The sequence below is a fragment of the Phalacrocorax carbo genome, chromosome 6 (assembly GCF_963921805.1).
Source record: "Phalacrocorax carbo chromosome 6, bPhaCar2.1, whole genome shotgun sequence".
Taxonomy (NCBI): Eukaryota; Metazoa; Chordata; class Aves; order Suliformes; family Phalacrocoracidae; genus Phalacrocorax; species Phalacrocorax carbo.
Genome location: NC_087518.1, coordinates 55407116 through 55429942, shown reverse-complemented (window position 1 = coordinate 55429942; position 22827 = coordinate 55407116). Strand labels below are relative to the sequence as shown.

General features: G+C 40.6%; 1 protein-coding gene across 5 annotated transcripts in view; it reads left to right on the top strand.

Moving 5' to 3' along the window:
- The window catches only part of TTLL7 (tubulin tyrosine ligase like 7), an 80954-nt gene extending 63563 nt beyond the window's left edge, over window positions 1–17391 (top strand). For 3 of the 5 annotated variants that reach the window (XM_064455403.1, XM_064455405.1, XM_064455406.1), the window contains 3 exons: window positions 1661–1821; window positions 6149–6322; window positions 9452–17391. In XM_064455403.1, coding sequence (XP_064311473.1) covers window positions 1661–1821; window positions 6149–6322; window positions 9452–9572 — 456 coding nt within the window. In that variant the 3' untranslated portion in view covers window positions 9573–17391. Of the gene's footprint in view, window positions 1–1660; window positions 1822–6148; window positions 6323–6666; window positions 6786–9451 lie in introns of all 5 variants that reach the window. The other 2 variants (XR_010373468.1, XM_064455404.1) reach the window with 2 other exon arrangements.
- The last annotated feature ends 5436 nt before the right edge of the window (window positions 17392–22827 follow it).

Sequence of the window (22827 nt, the reverse complement as noted above, 5' to 3'; positions counted from 1 at the left end):
GGAGGAAGAAACCACAGGTGTGGTTTTAGCATGTTAGACACCTGTATTCATAAAGATTCCTGACAGAGAGGGCAGCACTGTGCTCACATTGGGTGCATATGTGCATGGAATTAGCGCAAGACCTATGCACGCAGACTAATCCCATCACAAAAGAGCTTAAACAACATGCAAATGACATATTTCACTGAGGTTGTCATTATTAGGCAGCTATAGATGTTCTGCCAATGAAACATTTCTCTTTGTTACACAGCTCCTTTGTGCTATTGCAAGCATTTTGTTCATTTATGCTTTTTTCCTTCATCATGTCTAATCAGACTATTTACAAATAGTTTGTTACGCAGGACCAAAAAATTGAAGTTCTACACCATGCTTCCATACTTCACTGTTTTACTAAATCCCCTTCACCTTTTGAGAGTCAGATATTTAACCACGTGATCAGTCTGTCACTGTACATCTGAAAGTTTCCTGGACCTTCTAAATCTTGGAGTTCGCAACATCTTGTACCAAATAAGTGAATACCTCCTCCATCTGTTCACCACCCACTTGAGCCTGACTGGTTTTTGGGAAGACGCTGTTTTGTGAGGGGTGTCTCCTTTACAGGAAATGATGTTGACGTTTTTGTTAATAGGTTACATGCACCACAGACTTCTGTTCAGGACAGATTTGACACTGTTCAGAGTGCCAGTGTGGGGCCTAAATACTACTTCAGTCATAAAATTATTCCCTGTTGTACTGATAGTATCTAAATAGAGAGAAGCCAAGACGCTCTGGAGCCTGTTTTTCTCCAGTGATTACAGAGGGGATCTAGAGGCCTCACATAAGAGAATGTACAGGTGTTTAAAAGCAGGCAAGATGACTCCTGCCTTCCATGTCCCAACTCAGTGGGGTGTGCGAAGGCGCATCAGAGGACTCTGAGTTGGATGTGCCAGTGCCTATAAGTGTGTGTGTGTCCACTGAGTAGCTAAGACTTACTGGCTAAAGCTCTCAGTGCTATCCTGAATCCAGCTTAGCGTTTTGTTCACCCATCTCTTTACACACTTGCATTTAAATGTAGTCCATACGTAATAAATTTGTTGTGTTTCTATAAACATTGCTATTTCAAATACCTTGCTGGTTATTTTATTACTTATCGATTTCACTACACTGCTTCCTGCATGAATGGTAAACCGGAATGGTTTGTTCTAAGGTACCACCGAGATTCAACAGACCTTAAACCAAAAGCAGCTTGTTGTGGGTTTTCAGGACATTTTAGTTCTTTATAAAATAGATGGTATTTTAAAAGGGAGGGGGAAAAGAAGAGATAATCTTCATGTACATAATGTTGGGGTTGTTAATTATTTGTCCATTTTGTTTCTATTTAAACTTTTTTTTGTCATTTAAATGAGCTAGTATTGAACAGGCAGACAAAAGTAGAAATGAACTTTTCTATAATAAAAATAAAATATTTTTATTTGGTTCTGCAAAGTGTTATTGACAGAAGAAGCGTATCAGAAAAGTTTGCTGATGAATGCACAGAAATGAAACAGACATCTGTGGAAATTTATAGCTCTGCAGTCGTCTGTGGGTGTGTGTTTGTGTGTGTGCAGTGAATCAGCTAACAGTTGGTTTTAGGTTTTGCAATATGCCTTTGCTTTGATTTGCTTGGAATACTCTTTCCTAGGTTTTGGATATAGTGAAGACAAGTGTTCGTGCAGTTCTACAGCGTGTCTGGAAGGCTCCAGACATTGAAAATTTACATCTGTACCGTCTCTTTAACCGTGTATTTAATCGCTTGCTTTGGAGCCATGGTCAAGGTCTATGGAACTGCTTCTGTAATTCAGGGTAAGCCTATTTTTCTTAACTTAGTCTTCTTCATAACTTAACAATTATACTCAGTGCTGGCATACTTTGTTTCTCATTTTAATTCAAGAGAATGCTATACTACATTGAACTTGCTTTAAAACCGTCTAAAGATATAGTATAATTAGAAATCTAATAATCTAGGCCAACCATTTCAGTAATGGAATCAGACATTTAGTAATGTATTTACAAATATAATATTCTAAGGAACAAATCTAATTTTCAAAATATCTGAGCTTTAGGTCAACTCTTTCATTGGATGGTGCACAGTTTTGAGGCCAGCCACTGTGCCAAACGTGGACGTACCATCAACAGAAGTCCTTGTCGTATCTATTTGAGCTCACGACGTACAAGGGAAGAATTCAGTCATAATTGCAGCTGACGTCTTGTGCCAAATGCAGTGTCGGTTCTGCGATTTAAAAATAATGACTTTGAATTTCTGTGCTTGATTATGTTTACTCTTTCCCACACTGGCGGGGTTTTAAGTATATGCAGAATGGGAAATGTCCACACTGATGTAAGCAGATGTTTTTGCTTTGGGTAGCAAATACAAGCTTTCTATGAGGGGAAAAAGATCAGGCCATATATTAAAAATTCGATATCTTACGCTTCAAAATCTATGTGCCTGAAATCAAAGGCATTCATGTAAGGGTAGGTTTGGAGGACCAGATCATAGATATAAAATAATCTCCCCCACCCCACTGAATTTCTTTATAAAATAAGAATACAAATGTGTAAATATTAAATATATTGCATACAAAAAGACATTTTCTCTGTAAGTATATACAATATCTAAAGAATGAAAGGCGTTTTGATTAGCTTGCGTAAGGCGTTCTAAGAGATTTATTGAAAAGGAACAAGAACAAGCACACATAGTATGCCGATGGATATTGTATGTACAAAGGAATCAGGTCAATATGTTCTTCGCACGTAGTCATTTGTCATATGTAGAGAATGCATGTAATGCACTTGTTAGTTGTTTCCCACCAAAATGGATCACACAAAGAAGAGGGATCTGATACCATCCAAAAGGTCATCAGTTCTATGGGCTTTTTTTACCGTTACCTTCTCATCGATGAAGGCCTGTTGTTGTTGTGCAAGCCATTAGGAGTCTTCGCATTTTTGTCACTGAGACAGGCCGTGGGAACATGTGGATATCAGCCTTAAGATTTGCTAGAGGTAGGTATTGGGAACGCAGCACGCTCCAAAAGTTAAAGTAGGGTGAGAAAAGGTTTCTGTGTTTCCAATCTGAAACATTTTTTCTGTGTAATCCCCAGCAGCTGCAGGGTCTCTCTTCGTGCCAGCAGAGGTGTGTGAAGTCTTGAGTGAAAGCTCAATTTTTATTGTCATAATAATTACCTCCCCTTTTAATAATGCTGTTGTTATTTTGAATTTTAGTGTGCAAATCTTCTAATATGCATAAAAATTTTCATTTTGGATTTTTTTTTTCCAAAGAATGGGGTTTTTTGTTCAAAACCTTTGAACACCTCTGCTGCTCTACTTGGCTTGGGAGAAAAGTCTTTGAGCCAGCAGAAGAGTTCAATGAAGAGCAGGATTTCACATCTAGCAATAATTTCATTCATGCAGAACAGGACCCTGCTGACTCCAAAGTGGAGCTAAATTCTTTGACAAAAATCCAATTCATTGTAAGAGGAGTTGCTATGTCAAAAATTCTAAAAATACTGTAAAAGTAATATACAAATATCCAGTATGTGTAGAATCACTCTGCATGTAATGTACTTAATACAGAATTCACAGAAGAAACAGAAAGGCTGTTTGTACCTCCCCAGTACGTTGTTTATTCAGTTACAAGCATCCTTCTTGTCACGTAGTACACAACAGACAACTCCTGACAGCACCTCCGTAGCAGAAATGCCAGCTTCTCATCACTCTTTCTTAGAGTGATTTCAAAGAACAGATTGGAACAAGCATAGGGCATGTGTAGAATTTGGGGAAACCTGTTGGGAAGGGGTATTAATGTGCTAATTCAGAAACAACATGAGTACATGAAAATGTACTGAGTATGGCACTTTGACTCTTTGTAAGATATATATCTTGGGAAAAGAACAGAGCTAATAGCCTGAAGGTTTCCTCTTGCTGGTTAGATCTCTGATAGGCATGTGCTATTTTAGGAAAAAGAATGAGCAAAGAAACAAAGAAAAGCTCAGTGAAATAACCACAATGTAGATGGTTTCATAAAGCTACATTTGTTTTACTGTATAATAAACAATTAATAAGAGAAAACTGGTAGAAGCAGTTGACTTCAGATGGTTACAAAAAGAATAACACGTAATTGACCGTATTGCACAATCAAGCATAATATTCTTTTCTGGATCTGGTGAGGACTCCATGATTTCTTACTAATGTATGGAAACTAAAGTTACAGCATAACAAATTAAGCTTCCTTAGGTAACTACTCTGATCCTTGTTGACTGCAGTATAATGGAGTGTGAACTGAATCTGTGTAGCACATGGAGGAGGCTGCACAGGCACATTTATACGAAAGCTCATTAAAATTCACATATATATTTCTGATTCTCAATCTTTGTTATTAGGGTAACTGTATACCACTATGTTCATAATCCGCCATAGGTATAGCAGGCCACATATTATTCTTCACTGATAAAATCCCTCATAACTTTAGGAAGGTGACCACAGACCTCAAAGCCCAGAACTTGTTGCTTCCACAAGATTTTGGAGATTTATGGATTGAATTAGAATATAATTCTGTGTAGCACTGTGAATCTGCTGAACTAATGTAATACTTGGAACTTCATCTTGCTGCTTTCTACCAACCATCACATCACTTCATGAGGAAGGGATGAAGACAATAGATTAATTTCCATGTAAAAATACATGTGGAAAGTTCTCAGACAGAAAACAATATTGAGAAAAATATACTAAAGAAAGTAGTAGCTCTTCAAGCAGTAGAATTATTCTGGTTATGAAATGAAACAGTTCTGATGCCTTACAAACAATATTTCTTAATTCATTATATGGATAATAATTAATGAGAAATGCTTGCATCACTAGAAAATTGTGTGTGCAGTGGAAGTTCTGTAGCAGTGAACAGTTTCAGCTGGAACATATTATCTAGACTGAGGAGCCAGGCTGAAAAGTCAGTTATCTATACATACAGCTTATCATTTAGTCATTAATATTCATAATTCCATCCTAATACAGCATAATTAAAAATATCTTACTAGGCATAAGCAAGCTTGCTGGTTCTTTGATGTTGTTTTAAGGACAAACTTCCTACACCAGGGATGTGAAACCTACTGCTGATCTCGGTGGACAAGGCTAAATCATCCCAGCTGTTTTGTTGAAGCCAGATTTTCCTCACTCTATGAAGTGCTTCTTTCATAAACAAACAAAAAACCTCAAGCTTACAAACCATCTGTGCTACTGGATAATGGTTTGGCCAAAAAAACTCTTCACAGGGATCATGTTGCCTTTAAAACAGATGTAATGATCTGTAATCTGGTCAGAATTCTGCACACACAGATGCGTTGAGGTGTATGCAGAGAACTATTGTCATCATCTGTGATAAATCATACCTCGTTTACATTGGTATGGCAGGGTCTGGGGTTTTTTGGAAAGAGAAATCGCTTTTTAAGAAAACAAAAGCATGATGGTCTGCATTTCGAAAAGGAATGCTTCTGTAGATACACTTTGCAAGTTGCACTTAATTGTAAAAGACTAGAAGAATTCTAGAATTGTAGAAGACTCCGTATGACCAGATGGGGTAATAAGTAGTATTTGAATGACTAAACTGAGAAATTCTTGTCTTATGGTTATTTGGATAAGGAAGCCGAGCACATACTAATCTCCTGTAAATAAATTTCATATTTGTTTCTTAGCATCATGTACTTAAATTAGAAGAATTTTATTATGCTGTGTAGACACTGAGAAATAATTTATTATTTTTATTAATTCCTTTAATATCACGTCACATTCACATTGAGGTGGTGGCCTGTTTTTGTTATTCCTGCTGTAAGACACATACACAATTATATGACAGTAAATCTTTATGTGCTAAAGCTAAGTAATAGCCCTATAAACGCTTTAGGGAACAAAGCAAGTGAAAAATGGCTGTGGGCATTTCACATACGAAGATTAACTTCTTAATTTGTGTTTTGGACTCAGCATCTGCCAGCATTTGTGTTAAATAGTATAGATCTTTCCTGTAAACAGGCAAGGTCATGCTTTTTTTCTAGTTCCTCTGTTGTTAAATCTGATATAAAGCAGTAAAGCTCTCAGATTGCAATTTGTGACAGAAAACACGAAGTTGTGTCTTTTTCCGGAACAGGAGCTCTTGGGAAACCATGTTCAGTAAAAGCACAGAGGTGGTGACTCCTGAGCAACTCCAGTGTTGCCAACGAATAGTGCAGCTTTGTAAACACTGCCTGCTGGTGGTTTACAAATATTCATCAGACTCAAGAGGATCCCCAACTGGGATTAGCCCCCACTGGGATGATACAAGGTATGCATTTCAGTATTCTCTTCCTAAATTAGAAGTATAAAGGGTAATACTGAAGCAGGTTTCAGTCCATGTTGCTACCACTACACTTCCCTTTAAGCCTAGTTCACTAGGTATTAAAAAAAAAAAAAAAAAAAGGCAAAACTACCAACATTTCCCTTGATTCTGAGTTTCTGTTGTTCTAATCTCTCTAGCCCACTCATGAAGTGCTACTAAAAGGAGACTAGATATACAGATTTTATGTGAAGCTACACTTTAATTAAAGTCTTGGTTGCCTACTGCCTAAGTGGCTGCAGCAAAGGCGTTCCATAAAGTGAACTGAAAATTTCCTTTCTTCCCCTTCTCAGATCCCTCAAAGTCACTGATTCCAGATTTGCATTCCTAGAGGTATCCTAACATGTATGATACTTCTGGCTTGACATTCGCAGTGGGATGCTATAGGGGCACAGCTCCAGCCAAGGGTCAGGTAAGTGCCATCTGATTTACTGTTTTGCACAGTTTTGCAAAGTTGACTTCCAAAACCTACAGACTGAAAGTTCTATTATTTCATTTTACAGAGCATAAATATATTTTCAAACCTTGCAAAACAGCATCATATAGTAAAAAAATTATTTGGCACTTACCCGATTCTCCATTGGCTGGTTTAGTTCTCCAAGTGGATACAGTAGGGATTATAATATTGTCAGTATAGGGATTACGGAAAACGCTCCAGCTGTGGGAGTCAACAGTCTGCAATTTAACAGTCATAGGTGGAGAATGTACGTTACAAATTACTCAGGTTCCAAATTCTATCCATAATGGCAATTTGAATTATTATGTATATAAACTTACAAGTGCTTTGTTTATATGAAACATCTTACAGACATTATTTCATAGAACAGGTCCATGAGTTAAATATTACGTGAAAAGCAAACCTTTGATATATTATCTGTTAAACTTATTTTATGACTTAATTGCTTACTTGTTCTATCTCAGACTAGTTATTTGATACACTGAACACATTCGTTATTTTCATATGGATCTTAAGGCACTCTACCATGATTTAAAACCAACCAGAAATGGAATTTGTTTGGTCACAGCAGAAGTAGACGTATGTTAGCCACAAAACAAATTGTATTCAAAATTAACATCTACTGAGCTATAGCAGGAGTATGGTAAAGTCATCTGGATTAGCTAAGACTAGAAAATCTTCAACCTTGAAGTTTTTATTGCTTCTACTCTTAATACTGCAGAAAATTTTTCATCATGACCAACCACAAACTGTTCAAACTGATCGGATTACTCTAATGTACTGCAGCTAAAAAGCTTGCATATGGGAAGCAGTGAAAGGGATGGTCCCTTAGAACTTTCTCATCTCCAGTTTCTGTGTTTCTTTGGATGCTGAATGGAAGTTTATTCATAAATTTCACAGGCTAGAGGAATCTAAGTCCTGTATATCCCAAAGATCAGTACGTCTTCAGCAACGGAGTGTCATGACAACTCTGATTAAAGTTACAGTTTTTTAAATTAATCTCCACAAATGTTAGGTCTATACTGTGGATACAGCAATATGCTGGTTAACCATGATATTCTGAATTTGTTAAATGAAAGATATGTATGTAAAGAAATACTCTTGCCCATTATGCCCCCACAAAAGGTAATGAACTATTTTTCTAGAAACGGGAGAATCACAATACTATGTCACTTTTCATTCAGGTTTCTGTTTTTAAATGATGTAAGAATCTGCACTACTAACAGTAATTTTCTTGATGGTCTGTAAAATTGTGTGAAGTGCAAGAAAAGATCAGAGTATAATTTAATAAACATACAAGAAGTCAGTTTTTTCCAAGTGTAAAGAAAACAATAGGAGAGCTCAAAAACTATACCAAAATCTCTTTAAAATAATAGCTAAAATAAAACTGTAAAAAGTCAGACTTTTCATATTTTGATAAATTCACCTGTGTTACAAAATTAAAAATATACCATGGACTACTCGACCCTTACAGCTTGCTAAATAATCTTGTCTATTACGTGGCCTATTCTCTGGGAAGCATTAGAGTTTTCTACTGTATCATCAAGCAAAGGCAGGCCTCAGTCTGGTGGCGTAGTGAACTGTCAAGCCTACCACCAACCCATACTAACTCAGACTTTATATTTTTGTGAATTGTTTAAAAAATATATTGGTGATAATATCTTTAAAGTAACAGCTTTTCTCAAAGCTTAAACAAACCAAATGTGTACTCTTTCCTATATAGATTGTCTCCCATTGATGCTGTTTCTGTCCATGTGATTAGTAGGATCGGTCTTATAACTTAGTCATCATCAATATGATTCACTAGAATGATGACACAATTTTTAAGCAATAATTTATACAATGTGTTGTGTTAATCCATCCTAACATCGATATAATTCATTATGAAATTCTGATTTAGTGTGGATGTTATTTTTGCACAATTACTGTACTCATCTAATGACTTCTGCAATTAGCTCTTAGGAAATGATAACATAAAAAGATCTAAGAATTAATATTAGGCATATGATAAATTATTGGTTGTAGTATTACATAAAATACAAGCTATATAGTTGCCTGAATTTAAAAGGTAAATAGTCACTGATGTGACTTACTAGGTTGTAGCATCACCGTTTCTTGATTTACTACAGTACAGGTAATAGTGTGTCTATTTTTAGACCATTGGAGCTGGAAACCAAAGCTGAAAGTTTTTCTCCCTAATTAACTTTTTTTTTACAGCTTAACTTTTTATAAGCTGCTTAACATCAGTTGCAGTTTTTACCCAGTTTAAATTGAATAAATAGTACTATAACAGAGAACAACGGGTGAAATGTTAATTTTTGGTAGCAGCGTTACACAGAATGCCATTGTTTTATTTATCCGCTTGCATTAAACATAAAGGACTGGAAAGATGTTTGATCCTCATATAACATCTTGAAATTTTGCTAAGAGTTTCTCTCAGTTTAGATCTGTTTCCTGAGTTAGCTAGTGCCTTAATGCCCTGGTGTTTTATGAATAGTATTTATTGTGCATAATTTCTTGCATACAACGACTTTAAGGTATGGCGCGTGAATGGCTAATTCTTTTGCTCTTGAATGTCACTTTGACTGTAAAATCTGCTGTATTTTTCATATCCTTTCTAGGTATTTATTGCCAGGACCTTCACTGTTCATCGTTAAATCATCCTCGTCCAACCTTAGCTGCAGTTCACCTGGAATGCCTCGCCGTAACATTTTGTTCACACACAGATACAGTCACTTGTGAAGCAAAAGGAAAGTTGCTCTTCCTTGTAAATAATGGCACTTCATTTTTTTTTTTAAACTAAAATTTGTGATGGAGCTAAAAATAAGCACCGTTATATATTTACTACCATATTATGATAACATTTAGCTGAAAACGTACTGTAAAAGCATAGCTTTTCTGGAACATAATAAACCTTGTTAAGTTGTTTACACACACATGTGAATGTGTAGATCTTACTAGGTTTATAAGTAATTCCTTCCTACTAGAAATGTTATTTTTGCTGCAGAATATATAAAATGGAATTGATCTTGAAGATCCTATTACAGTGTTACATTATTTTGTAAGTACAATACTTTGACTTGAATATTATTTATTGTAAAGTATACTATTTATTGTCTCAAATGTAATTCATCCTTTAATGAGGAAGATGATTAAAAAGTCTAGTAGAACAGTAGAACTGCAACAGTCATTGAAAATAATCTGATAATTTCTTGGACATATTTGATATAATATAATCTAAAATAATCCCCAAACCCTGTAAGCCAAACCTAAAGCAGACACTTTATTTTTCCTCTGATATTACAAGGTCTATTTAAAACTGCTATTTTTCTTAAAGGACATGGTGTAGTATCTTTTAGCCAAAGTGAAGGCATCTAGTACACAAGCAGTAAAAATACCAGTTTAGGCATTCAGTTTCTAATCAGATTCTTGTAATAAAATGGAAGCCAGTGTTTGTTACCTGGCTTTCATTCACGTTACCGAAGTCCTGTGCCTTTAGGTTTCCTTTGGGAGCAAGCAGTCATCTCCAACTCGCACAAGCATGCCTAGTGGATAGTTTTTCTGTTCTACTGCACAGGTGGTCAAGCAGACTTTTTTAGGAAATACTGCAGCTATAATGTATTATTTCAACCTTAAATGAATTGGTTAGTTGTAGTTTTTAGCATACAATCTAGTACATACTCTAGAATGTATCCTCACAATGGACGGTATTTTCTAGATTGCTGACGCCTTTAAATGTTGGAAATCGAATTCATTAGAAAGCTCTCATTCAGATTCAGTTTCCTGGGCCTGGCTGAAGGGCACCAAAGGAAAACGAGCCAGAGCAGGAGCCTAGTATTAACAGGACTTGCAACCTGAAAATGTCATTTAGGATTTACTACATACGCCCGTTCATCCCACTCCGCATTGTGCCATATGCGCCTTACTCATTACAGAAACAATTATTAAAAAAATCAGTTAATCTAGATTTAGAATGAATTAAGTTTTTAAACTGAGTAAAGAACAGAGTAGTTATTATTTACCAAAGACTTGTTTACTTACCAATCATGTAACCCTGAAACGTGTTTGTAAATTATCAATATATTTCGGGTATACTTAAAAAAAGATAATTTGGGGACTAATTATCCTCAGGAGCAAGTAGGTTAGAGGTTTTTGATATCCAGAGGTTTAGGACAAATTTAAGAGACTTAAAGGATTTAAGACTGAAGTTGTCTGGAAATTATTTTTAAAACTTTAGTCATAGCATATATAAAACTGGGAATTTGGGTGAGATTTTTGATGCCTGTGCTGTAGTGCCTCAGCTCTAGAACTGTAGGATATATGATAATGAGACCATTTGTAAACAGTTAAAAACACCTCTTGAGATTAGCCAGATATAAGCAGTCTTCTGGTATGGAAAATTCTTTTTTGTTTTTTGTGGTAATACTGGTTTAATAATAATAATATAGTATGTTCACTTTAATTGTAGATCTCTTTTGGTCCGTACGGTGACTACTAATATTAACATACTATGGTTATCTGTAAGACCTAATAAAAGCTGTAAATTCTCTCTTCTTGGGGGAGGCTTCCACTGCATTCTGCTTTTGGCCATGAGGATAAAACCAGCTTCCAGCTTAGCTTGCCAGACTCAAACAGAGCCTTAGGGCAGTAGGGTCACATGCCTTCCCCACCTCCCCCCACTTTTTTTTCTTTTTCTTTTAAACTACATTATGATCTCTGTTCTCAGAAGCCAGTGCTGGGACAGGTCAATCTGTATTGAATACTCTGCCAGCAGAACGAGGGCTACTAACCATACCTGTGCGGGTATGGACAGATCCAGAAAAAAAATACATTTAGCATGTACCAAATCGGACCAGGTGGTTGGTTTATGTCTGATGTTGCTTAATATACTCATATTTCTGATAATCTTTCCTAAAGTGGTACTGTCTTCCTACTCACATGTGAATCAATACTTTCAATAAACGTAATGCCACGCTTCCCTGCCCAGCTCCTCCTAGCAAGCGTGCGTGGTCTGCGGGTGAGTTACGGGCTGCGCCTACAGTCGCACTCCAGGCACTGCTGAAGGTGGAAGCATTCGCTCCTTTTCTCCTGCAGAACAGCAGCACTTCCTTCATGATCAGATAAGTAGTCCTAGTAAATGAGCCTTTAAATAGTAATTAGTTCTGGCCTCGGGCTCTTGCAAGCACCGCTGCGGCTGAACCTTTGGCCTGGCGACCAGCAGATCTGCTGCCCCCTCGCCTTGGCCCCACCAGCAAACCTTTTCTTGGGAAGCAACTAATTTATTAAACGTGGAGGTGAGACCAACCCCCGAAATGGTACAACAGGATGGCAAGTGTATTTCCAAGCTGTATGAGAGTTGTAATTAGAAGGAAAAGTACATAATCTTTTTAGCATAGGTTGATCTTTACCCATTTAAGACACGAAGAAAAGAAGGTAACGCGTTTTGTAACGGCCTGTGAGAATCTTAGTACCTTAAAAAGAGCCCCTCATACAGGAATCAGGTGCTCAGTAGCTTTAACGTAGGAGCTGTGTGGTTTTAGGCTAACAAAAGCCTGTGGGTGCCTCCTGGGGAGTCCCTGGGGAATGGGGTGGGAGCACGAGCGCACCTGGGGGGGCAGGCCCCAGCCCCTGCCCCACCTCTGGGTGGGAAGCGCCAGGCTGGCAGCCCTGCAGGTGTGAGGCTGGCCTTGGGGGAGGCTGCACCGTGATTACGTTCCCTTGCTAAGTTGTATCAGAAACCGACTCTCCGGAAACCCACGTTTAGACGAAAATATTGCCCTTTACTGGAGATTTTTATTTCGTGTTACATCATTATGGTTACTTCGCTCGGAGCAGGCTGTGAGCGCCGGCAGCGGCGCCCGGCGTGGCAGTGGGGAGGGCAGCAGCAGGTAAGGGGCAGCTGAGGAGGGGGCGACGCTCCGGGGCGGTTCAGTCACTGAGCTTTGCTGGTGCGGTGGCAACTCCTTACCGCAGCTCCTCGGGTAGCGCAAGGCGCGGGGCTGGGGGTGACCGTAACTGCTGTGAAAGACGCCTGTCCCGCATGCCTGCTGTCTTGAAATAAAGCCCTGTGGGTTACGGTGTGGTTACGGTGTGGTTACAGCAAGCTGGTGGGTTGAGTAGGTGTTTAGAAGGAGGGACCGTCGCAGCGCGGATGCGGGTTTGCTGCCCAGGGCCGCCGTCTCGTACCGCACTGGGCGAGGGCAGGGCAAGCGGCCTGGGGCGGCCGCAGGAGTGCTGGCGCTGAAAATCTTACAAAGGCTTCATTCTTCATCTGTGGTGTGAAACAGCTCTTATCCTGTGAGGGCACGGCCTGGTGGCATCTGCTCCTCTAGGCATTACTGGTGAAAAACACCTGCTGGAGCCTGCAGGGGTTCGCTGGGGCTGTGGAAGGAGCTTCCAGGGCTGACCAGAAAGGGGGACGCTTTCCACAGCGGGGTGCTGCAGGTCCAGGCCTGCGCCTTGCCCGTGGAGGTCTGCCCCTCGCTGCGTGCTCAACGCAGCCGGACCTGTCCCGTGCCTGAGGACGTGGAGTCTTCTGCTGAAAGAAAGTGCTGCTTTGGGTCTTGGCAACAAGCTTGGGAGTCCAAATACAAAGGCTGAAGAGCAAGGAAAATACTTTTTCGAAAGTATTGCTTTGCTGAAGTAATGTTAAAAGAAACATTACTTAAAATACCTCACGAGGATACCCGTTTGGCAGACCTCAGCCTTGGGTTAACGTCCTGTCTGGAAAGGAGTGTCTTCTCCTTGTTACGGGACAGTCTCTAGCTGTTGATTGTACAGGAAAGTAAAAAAATTTGTTACCTTCTGAAACTACGTCTGAATGGTTCCTTAGCTGGGCCAGGAGGTCTAGAACAAATTCACTTTTAGATATAAACCCGTAAGTTTATAGTTTTTGACTTTTCCTGTATATTCAAGTGAAAAGACTGAATTACAGTGACAGTTATAACATTTAATTTAGGTCTTAGCAAATGTGATTATTTGCAAGTTAGCTTTGCATGCAGTGTTAAAACAGTTCACTTGAAGCCGTTGCATTTATTCCCATTTTCAGGAGAAAATAATTTGCTGTTAAGCGGCGTACTTATTGGAAAATCTTTCACTCCGGCATTTGCTAAAAACATTTGTAATGTTTTCTGTATGTGGTAAAATTCCCATGCATTAGTTTTTATTCTGCATCTGTGTTCTTTATTCTCTGCCAGCCACCCCTGTGCCGTTCCCTGCGTTGCTGAAATCACTTGTTAATGTGGCAGAGCCTTTGTTGGTGTGTAAATACCTGTAGCACTTAGGACTCTTAAGGAAATCAGGGATTATTTTACCATCTACATATATTGAACAGGAGAAGATTCTGTTTGTGGGGAAGCAGTGTGGATAAATTTGTGGTGTTTTGTTTGTTTGTTTTCTTTAGTATATCCTTATCTCTTCTTTTAAAACAAAAGGCAACATTTACCTAGTAAGGAGAGCTGAGCTTAGAGCTGCCCTCCGTTCACCACAGATGTTATTACTCATACTATAATAGCTAAAACTGCTGTGTATGGCCCCTGAATGCCCTCTGAACAGGCCTGCCTGCTCGCAGCCCCACAGAGGCAAGTGGAGCCTGTGGCTGGCACGGATACCCAGGACCTCATCGGTGTGCCACGCTGGCTCAGGTGGCCGCGCGGCAGTCGGTCGCCCTCTGCGCCCGCCTGTCGGGCGTTAGCAGCAGCATCGCCAAGGGTAGAGGCGCGTAGGGCAGTGACCCACGCCCGCCTTTCCTGCTGTGCCCTCATCAAAACCTCTGCGCACGGCTGCTGTCGCGGTTTTGCGGAGCGTCGCCGTGCAGCGTGCTGCTGCAGCGGGGTTTGGCAGCATCGGCAGTTCTCGCTGCAAGGCACAGGCCTTGAAGGCTGCGGGCGGCAGTCGTGAAGTAGAGCAGAGCTCAAAAAGGCTGTGAGAAGTCAAAACATCTGGTGAGAATAATGCTTCATCCTGGAGTAGGTTTCACATTAAAGGCTTTCCTTGTGCCCATCTTTGTGGAAATGATTTGCTCTGTTGCAGCAGAACAAAAGACTGTTTCATTTAATGCTACGTATGATTTTCAACTGAGTGGCGTAGTGTCATCCGACCATCTACAGCGTTATACCCACTCAGTATTCCCCACAATCCACCGTCTCTCGTATAGAAGCTTCTCAGAAGGATATACAGGACCCTGTTTTCTAAATAGAAGCTTTGCATTTCAAGATAAAAAGTTATGCAATGCCTGCATTGCGAACTTCTATGTAGTGCACAGATTTCTTGATCTGACTCGGGCACCAGAAGCACTCTGGTCGTCATTGCATAAGAGGGATGGGATTAATTTACTTTGCAAAGAGAAATACAGCTCTGAGTGACACACAAGTGGACTCAGCAATACTCGGCAGTGGTGCATCTGGCACAGGAACAGACAGATGAGAACTTGGTATGTGTTTCCAGGAATGTGCCCCTGTGCCCCAAGCAGCCCTTGCAGGTAGGCACCTCTCTGCTGAGCACCGAATGGTCCCAGCTCTCGCTCATGCCGCTTCCTTGCAGCTCTGACATTGCTTGCTACGCCAGGGCTGTGGGCCACGTACAGCTGCAGGTTTCATTAGTAAAAGCGTGTGTTTGCTAAAATAACCGATATGCAATATCCCTTACAAAGGCAGTAAATTAGTCAAACAAGTAAACATTGCTAATGAGAAGTCGGGTAAATTGTCCTGCGCAGAGATCTGTGCTTTCTCCAGTACCTAATGACTTAGGGGGCATTGAGCAGCGTAGATCTATTTCTAGTAACTGACAGCGTGGATAAACAGTCAGCAATCCCAGAGGTATGCCAGGCTTGGGAGAGGTGGGCTTTCCTCCAGCCCAGCTACCCTTTTTCTGCTCAGCCCTATTGGGTGATTGTGGGCGTTCTGGGTAAGGGCACTGGGCACCCGGCCTCTTCCCTCCCCGTGCAGGGCTTGGGCTGGTCATGGCAGTGAGCTTTTCTTCACAGTTGTGTAGGATTCAAGCCCCTGATTTCTTCGGATTCAGAGAATGAATACAATAGCTGCATCAAAATGACATAGTACTAGACAAATACGCTAAAATGGCGGTTAAACTTTAGTCACTTTGTTTTTGGTTGCTTTGGTGTTTAAAACATTATGCAGCCAGAAGCAATGGAGAAGGCTTACTGGCGGAGTGAAAAGGAAGTTCCTCTGGCACTTAAAATGTTTTCCACCAGCACTGGTAAGCCAGACCTGACAGCATCTTTCCAATCCTTAATTTACTTAATTTATGGGATGATTTGCCAGATTAATCAGCATGATTGCCTACAGCTGTGTGGTTGGGTTCTGCTTGGGTGCAGTGAACTTCGCTATGTTGCGTGCCAAGATTAGAGTTTGTAGTACATATAAAAGCATACCTTTATTTTTGTCTGTAGTGGTTTCAGAGCACGTGTTCCTCTCCTGCCACCACATCCTCTGGTTTTGTTATGAAACGGGGGGCGCGAACCAGAGACGGCTCCTTAACTTCCCTCAGCCACGACATACCTTTTGACGTACCGAGAAGCTAAACGCTTTGCTCCGCGGGTGTGCCAGTGAGCATGACTGTACTGGTCACAGCTGGTAAATAATGGAAACATAGGTAGTAAGAGAATTTTTTTTTTTTTTTTTGTTGGAAAAGCAGCGTACAGTGCAGTAGTTTTATACTTAGCAGCTTACAAGCTGCTGGTACCTTGCTTGCGCACGTCGTTAGAGCTGTCGGGGTAGGGTGGCTGGTTGCTGTGGTAGAGGAAGGCGCCGCTACAACAGCCCGTTCTGTCTGAACTGTGAAAGTTTGCAGCTTTTCTTCTCTTCCTCCCCACACCCCCCCCACACCCCCGGCCTGCTCAGGTGGAGGAAGCAGTAAGCATTGTACGTCTTAGAGCTTCCAAATGTTAACAAAACTGGGTTTGAGGAAAAAGCTTTAATAGTGATATGAATGATCGTCTAATGTGAATCAGTGCTCAAACTATCCCACTATATGTTCTCAACTGTGTTCTCAACCAATATTTTTATAGGAAATATGTTTGATTTGCCCAAACTCTATCCAGTTAATATACTTTGTAACATCTCTGCCTGTATATATCTTCTTTAAAGTATACAAATACATGTATTATTAACAAGAATAGAAACCTACTTAGGATTAGAAAGCTACTCGTACTTGAGAAACGCTCGTGTTTGGAAGAAGGTTGGCTCTCAGGTGAGCTTTTGGAATGATGGGATCGATTTCATAGTAATTTTTTTCTGCTGTACAGACTGCAACAACATGGTGGGGATAGCTTTATCGGCTATTACAGTCAAGTAAATAAAATTGTTATACACTTTTGGTTTAGCTGGCTGCCTGTTCTACAATTCTAGGACAATTGTATATCTTCTGTATCAACAATGATAACAACATCCAGTAACACTAATATGCATTTTGCCGTGTCAGCATTTTTGTTATTTAGGAATTTGTATCTCACCTGAGTTGCAGTTTAGCTTGCAGAGTCTCAGCAGGAAGTATAGCCCTGTACTGTAATTATTTAATCAACAATAAATTGTACTTTACTGTGTTGTGCCCTTGTGCTTTACTCCTTTTAAAGAAAACGCTGTATCCTTCAGAAGCAACTTTGCTTTCACTGCAGACCTGGTGGTGAACCATCACTCTTCAATATAGTGGAGTAACTGGAGTCTAGCAACGCTCCCTTCTTGTGTCCGTACCCTCTAAAATTTAATATCGGATTTTGCTGCTCTGTGGGCAGAAATGGTTTCCCAGGTTGGTTGTGTTGCTCAGACTAGTGAGTGGTGTTGAGATTATTTCTAGTTGTGGGAAATGCATGTGGAAATCTGAAAGCGGCTGAGCCGCAGGACAGAGCACCGACGCGGCGCTCGGCCTCGCCTCCGGCCCTCAGCACATCGGCAACGTCACCAGTTACGCTGCACGCGGTGGGCAGCGTTCCCAGTAGCACAGCCTGTGATAGCAGGGCCTGTGTCAGGGACGGTTTGTCACCTGCAGGAAGTCCCCTTCCTCCCAGCCCTCGAATGCCGGGCTTTGTTTGTATTGTGGTTTCATGAGTCTGCATGGGCAAACTTATAAAAATACTTCTCCTTCCTGAGAAGGGAGGGCTGTCTCAGCCTGCAGGATATGCTTGTTCAAAACACCAGCGAAATAATCCGTTTCCAGTCTCAAGCCCTTCAGCACAAAGGACTAAGGTTTTGCGGTGCCATGGCAATAAAGAAATTACTTCAGCACTACTGATGATGATTTTTTCTTAACTATTATTATTATTATTACTGTTTTCTGCAAAATTGCTGGGGAGGGGAGGGAGATTTTTCCCAATGTAACTTTTTCTTGTTGCCAGGGTCAAGGGAGAGAGCAGTCTAAAAATAATTACCCCAGCCTTTTGGTACCGGTATTTATTGGTTACCGGGAAAAAGTTCTTTGGGAGCTTTAATTTCTGTGGACACTTTAATCAAATGGTGCAAATGACCCTACCGCTACTTAACTGAGGAGCCATTCTTAAGATAACAGTAGTTTGCTACAAATTAATAACAAGTAAGTATCTATTTTTTTTAAAAAAAAGTTATGTTATTTTAGCAGGTGGAATATAAGGGCGAGCAGCATTTGTGCAATCAGAGATTGTCAGACAGTAGTTCGAGAAGCAACTACTTCTACATCTGCAGGAATTATGAGACAGCTAGGCATGCGCCAAGCCCTTCAGGGCTGGTGTCTCTGCCCTCACAGGTATCCCAAAGCAAGCCCAGCCCTGCCCTGCAGCTGCCCCGCTCTCCCTTCCCGGGGGCTCGGGGAGGCCGCGAGAGCTGTGCTCAGCCAAGCTGCTGAGGAGACGGGCCTGGGCAGCAGGAGCGAAGGGGTTTAGGCTATCGGTATTAGGCTGGCAGGTTGCAGGGAAATCTGTCATGATGGTTTCTGGAAAACCGTATGCTTTAAATCGAGTTCAGTCAGGCTCGGCTGGGTTGTAATATTTCTCAGGCTGAGCAGTTGCTAATGCGAGGGCTTCTTTTTCAGGTGTGGTGAGTGGCACGTAGTAAAAAATACTTTCAGGATCAAGCCGATAATTGTCACATACAAGAATGCAAATCAAAGGTGGCATCCTTAAGTTTATTTGTTTTTAAAAGCAGTTTTCTTTTCCTACGTATTTTGAGTTGTGTGGCATAACATGAAAATTACATTTATAGCATCTTATTGTAGTGCAACTTAAAATACTAGCGTTACTCAGGAGTCCGAAATGTCACTAACATGTAACTTATCTGTGACATACTTAGTCCATACAATTTGGGGATTAACTTGCAAACCTAATTCATGTAATCTTAGCGATATGGGAAACTTGCACTTATTTGGAAGAAAAAAAGGCAGATTATTAGAGGTATAGAAAAGCCAAGTATTTTCTAATTACTGCTCTAGTTAAGGAAGAAAAACCCAAACTCTTCTTAAGCTCCCCCCAAAGGAGTTCTCCAGTTAAAACTAGTAATTGCAATTAAGCACATCAAGTAAAAGAATTATATAATGGCGCTCCATTTTGCTATTAAAAGCTTAAACTTTTTCTCCGTTAAAATTGAAAGAGGGAAAAAAAGAAATCCAAAAAGGATTTAATTAACTAGTAAACTTGAGTGTTTAGCAACTGTAAAAATGATTTGATTTCCGTAGCAATAGGGTATAAGTCAACTTGCAGATTTTAAAGATCAAAGTTAAAATAATTACAAAAACAATGATTGGCTATTTATTTATTTATATTTTTAATTGAATTTTTAAAGCTCAGTATTTCAGGATATTTTTTTTTTCCCCCCACTTACTACGGGTTATTGTGATTTGGTATTTAACCTTGCATTTATTCTGTAAGCTGTAAATTAAAAGGCTAAATAATCTGTGTGACCCTGAATAAAACCTCAGTGGGAGAAAGTTGCTCTCAGAGATACCAGCTGTGTCGAGGGACTGTAAGCAGCAAATTTCTGCCTTCAGTTCACGTTTGGGCTCAGCCGTAACTGAAATGGTTTCAGTTAAGGTGTAGTTCAGATCAGCAACAGTGTATTAACCGCTCTGAACTGTGAAGGGTCGTGGGTGTAACAGGCTGCGTCCTGCCAGCTGCGGAGAGCTCCAGCCTGACAGAGTGATGGAGCCTTGATTTTCCCTTCCCCTTGGTCTCCCGGCTGCGCCAGCTTCTCCCGCTCTCCAGAGCTGGCTCGTGGGGTGGCAGAAACGGAGGAGGGGCGGGATGTGGAGCTGTACGGGGTGGTCCTTCCAGGGGATCAAGAGACAATTAATAGTGCTGAGTAGAAAATGGAAAATTGCCTTGCAGTTTCTCGGGGCTGGTTTCCAGAGAGATGCAGCGGTGGGTGGTATTCTGCGGAACAAGTGGTCTTCCAGGCTTGGGGTGGGATGCGCAGAGATCACCGTGACTCTTCCCATGTTAGCGAGTATTGTTTGAACGACCGAGCTCTCACACATTGCAGTGCAGTTTTAAAATGTCCTTGCTCGTGTTGTAGCGGATCTCACAAGTGACGAGGCTGTATCCGAGGGCAGCAGAAAGATAAAGATGTTTGTTCTGCAATTAGTTTGTGGGAATTCATTTACTTTTTACTTTAGAGCAGCACCGTCATCTGCCTGACTCGAAGTAATTTCACAACCCCTGTCAAGGTTCTGGCAGCGAGTGTTTGAGTGAGGAACAAAGGATTATGGCTGTATAGCAAATTGCAAGAGTACCCAGTGAAAGCGTATGAGCAGGGAGGGTAGATCCCAAACACTTCAGCTGTGACCCACAAGGTTCGTCCCTGCACCGAGCCCGTGTATCTCCTCCTTGGTTTCTGCTCTGAGGTCCTCTGAAATAGAAGCGATCGGCTACTAGGGTTGAGTCGAATGTCTGCTCTGCACGTTTTGCTATCCAAGATGTGGTCCTACAGCTGCATCCTCAGCTCTGAAACCGCTCGCAGGAGGAGGGGGCCGAGAAGAGCTGCAGCAGACGGTTTTTTGGCGTCCTCCTGTAACTCTTCGCATCTACTGATTTGGGGCCAGTTTTACATTCCATGTTAGATGTGCTTGTTTGATACCTGACTCGAACTTGAATTATCAGTAATTGATTTTGTTATTTTTATTTAGTGCAGATAATACTTTAAATAAGCGATAGATCTTATTTTAAAATTATTCTTTGCGCTGTGATAATTTCCCTTTCTGTGTTACTAGCAATCATCTTTTGTCCTCTATAATGTTATAACCTCAGTTTTTCATATAATCAGATTTTCATTGTGGTGCTCTTGATTTCCAACAGTTTCCATTATTGCAGCTTACCTGATATACTTTCCCCGACATACACTACTGTTTTGATTTTGTTGTATATTGCAAATATACACAGTTAGGCAAAACAGCTAAATTTCTGCTCCAGAGGTGTGGTGCTGTTTATGAATTACTCAGTCTGTTTTCACCATTCATGACTTTGGCAGACTTGTCTGACTGAAATATGGCTCCATTAATCTCTCTTCACTATTTACATGTAATAATTAGTTTAAAATTTCACTCGTCAGGATAGATGCATTAAGTATAATATCTTCTAGTTACTCCTGGGTCAGCAGCCCCAGAGAATTAGTGGGAATGTTAAATCGGGCGTTATGGTCACAACAATTCCCCTGCTGTTACTCTGCTCTGTGTATGGACGCAGAATTGTGCTATGCAATTTCCCTCACAGATTTTTAGGGATATTTTAAAGATGCTCAGAAATACCTGATCTAGTTAAAGATGTACCTGGTCTTGTTGAAGACGTCCTGCTCGCTGCAGGGCGGTTGGACTGGATGGGCCTTAAGGTCCCTTCCAACCCAGGGAAGGGAAGATATAGATTCTATGAAACTCTTGTCCAATTTAACTCTCTGGTCTCCTGGTACAATTTCCATTGGTTTAGAGAGTAGGTGGGTACATCCAGATCATGCAGGATAAACAGCTTTTTGAAAGATAGTAAAAGCTGAGATTTTTCTAAGTAACAGGAAGTTTTTCAGTAGCTACTTTTTTGTATGGTTATGCAAAATCTATGTTTTTCTTTCTTTTTCTGTGAACAACGAATAAGGACAAAGCTTTCAAATTCTGGTGGCTGAAATTATATACCAAAAACATCAATACAGCTCAGTAAAAGAGAAGGGATTTAAAGGTGTTAAGCATTTCATTTTGTTCCACTGAAATCCTAGAGAACTGTAAGTGTTCACCTATGTTAGTAAGGAATAATTCTCAACTATTTTTACACATGTAGGTTTGAAAGCTTTATTTTAGGTGCTTATTTTAAGAAGATTGTCCTTTGTTGATTAGACTTATTCACAAAAATAAATGGAGAAAAAGTATTTGCCCTCTTTTAGTACTTGTAAGCCCATGTGTACTCTAAGGATTAATCTCTTTAATTTAGATTATTTGCCCCGAATGAGAAATAGCCTGAAGGTTACTTGGCCCTGCATAACTACCACATGGAATTGGTTATAAACATTATTACTGCGGTTCTGTGCAGCCCAGGTGGAAAGGACAGGGATTATTATTAAACATTTTTATAGCACAACAGATGTACATGCAAACAGTCTAACACAGAGGAGACAAAACAGGACAACAGCTGAGGAAAGCAAGGATAGAGAGATATCCCTGGTGAGAACGTGCCAGGTAAGGAAGACTTTAAACCAGGCGGTTTGTGAAGGTAGGAAGGCCCGCTGAGGGCGAGGGGCGAGAGGGAGTGCAGCGTGGGAAGGGCTGTGGCAGGGTGCCGTGCACGAGCAGTGCTGGGGCTCTCTCAACGAGCTGGAGCATGAAGCACATGGGTCAGTTTGTTTCAACTGTCACATCCTGTGCATTCTGCCGCTATGCACAAATGACCGTATTTACACCGAGATTTTCAGTGAATGATTTACTGTCTGCTGCTCTTTGCCGTTCCTGCCTTAACCTCAAGAGCAGTCAAGTATGGCTGCCATTGCCGTGTGAAAGAAACAAAATAACTTATATTTTTTTCCAAAATTGTTCTTCCCTTTCA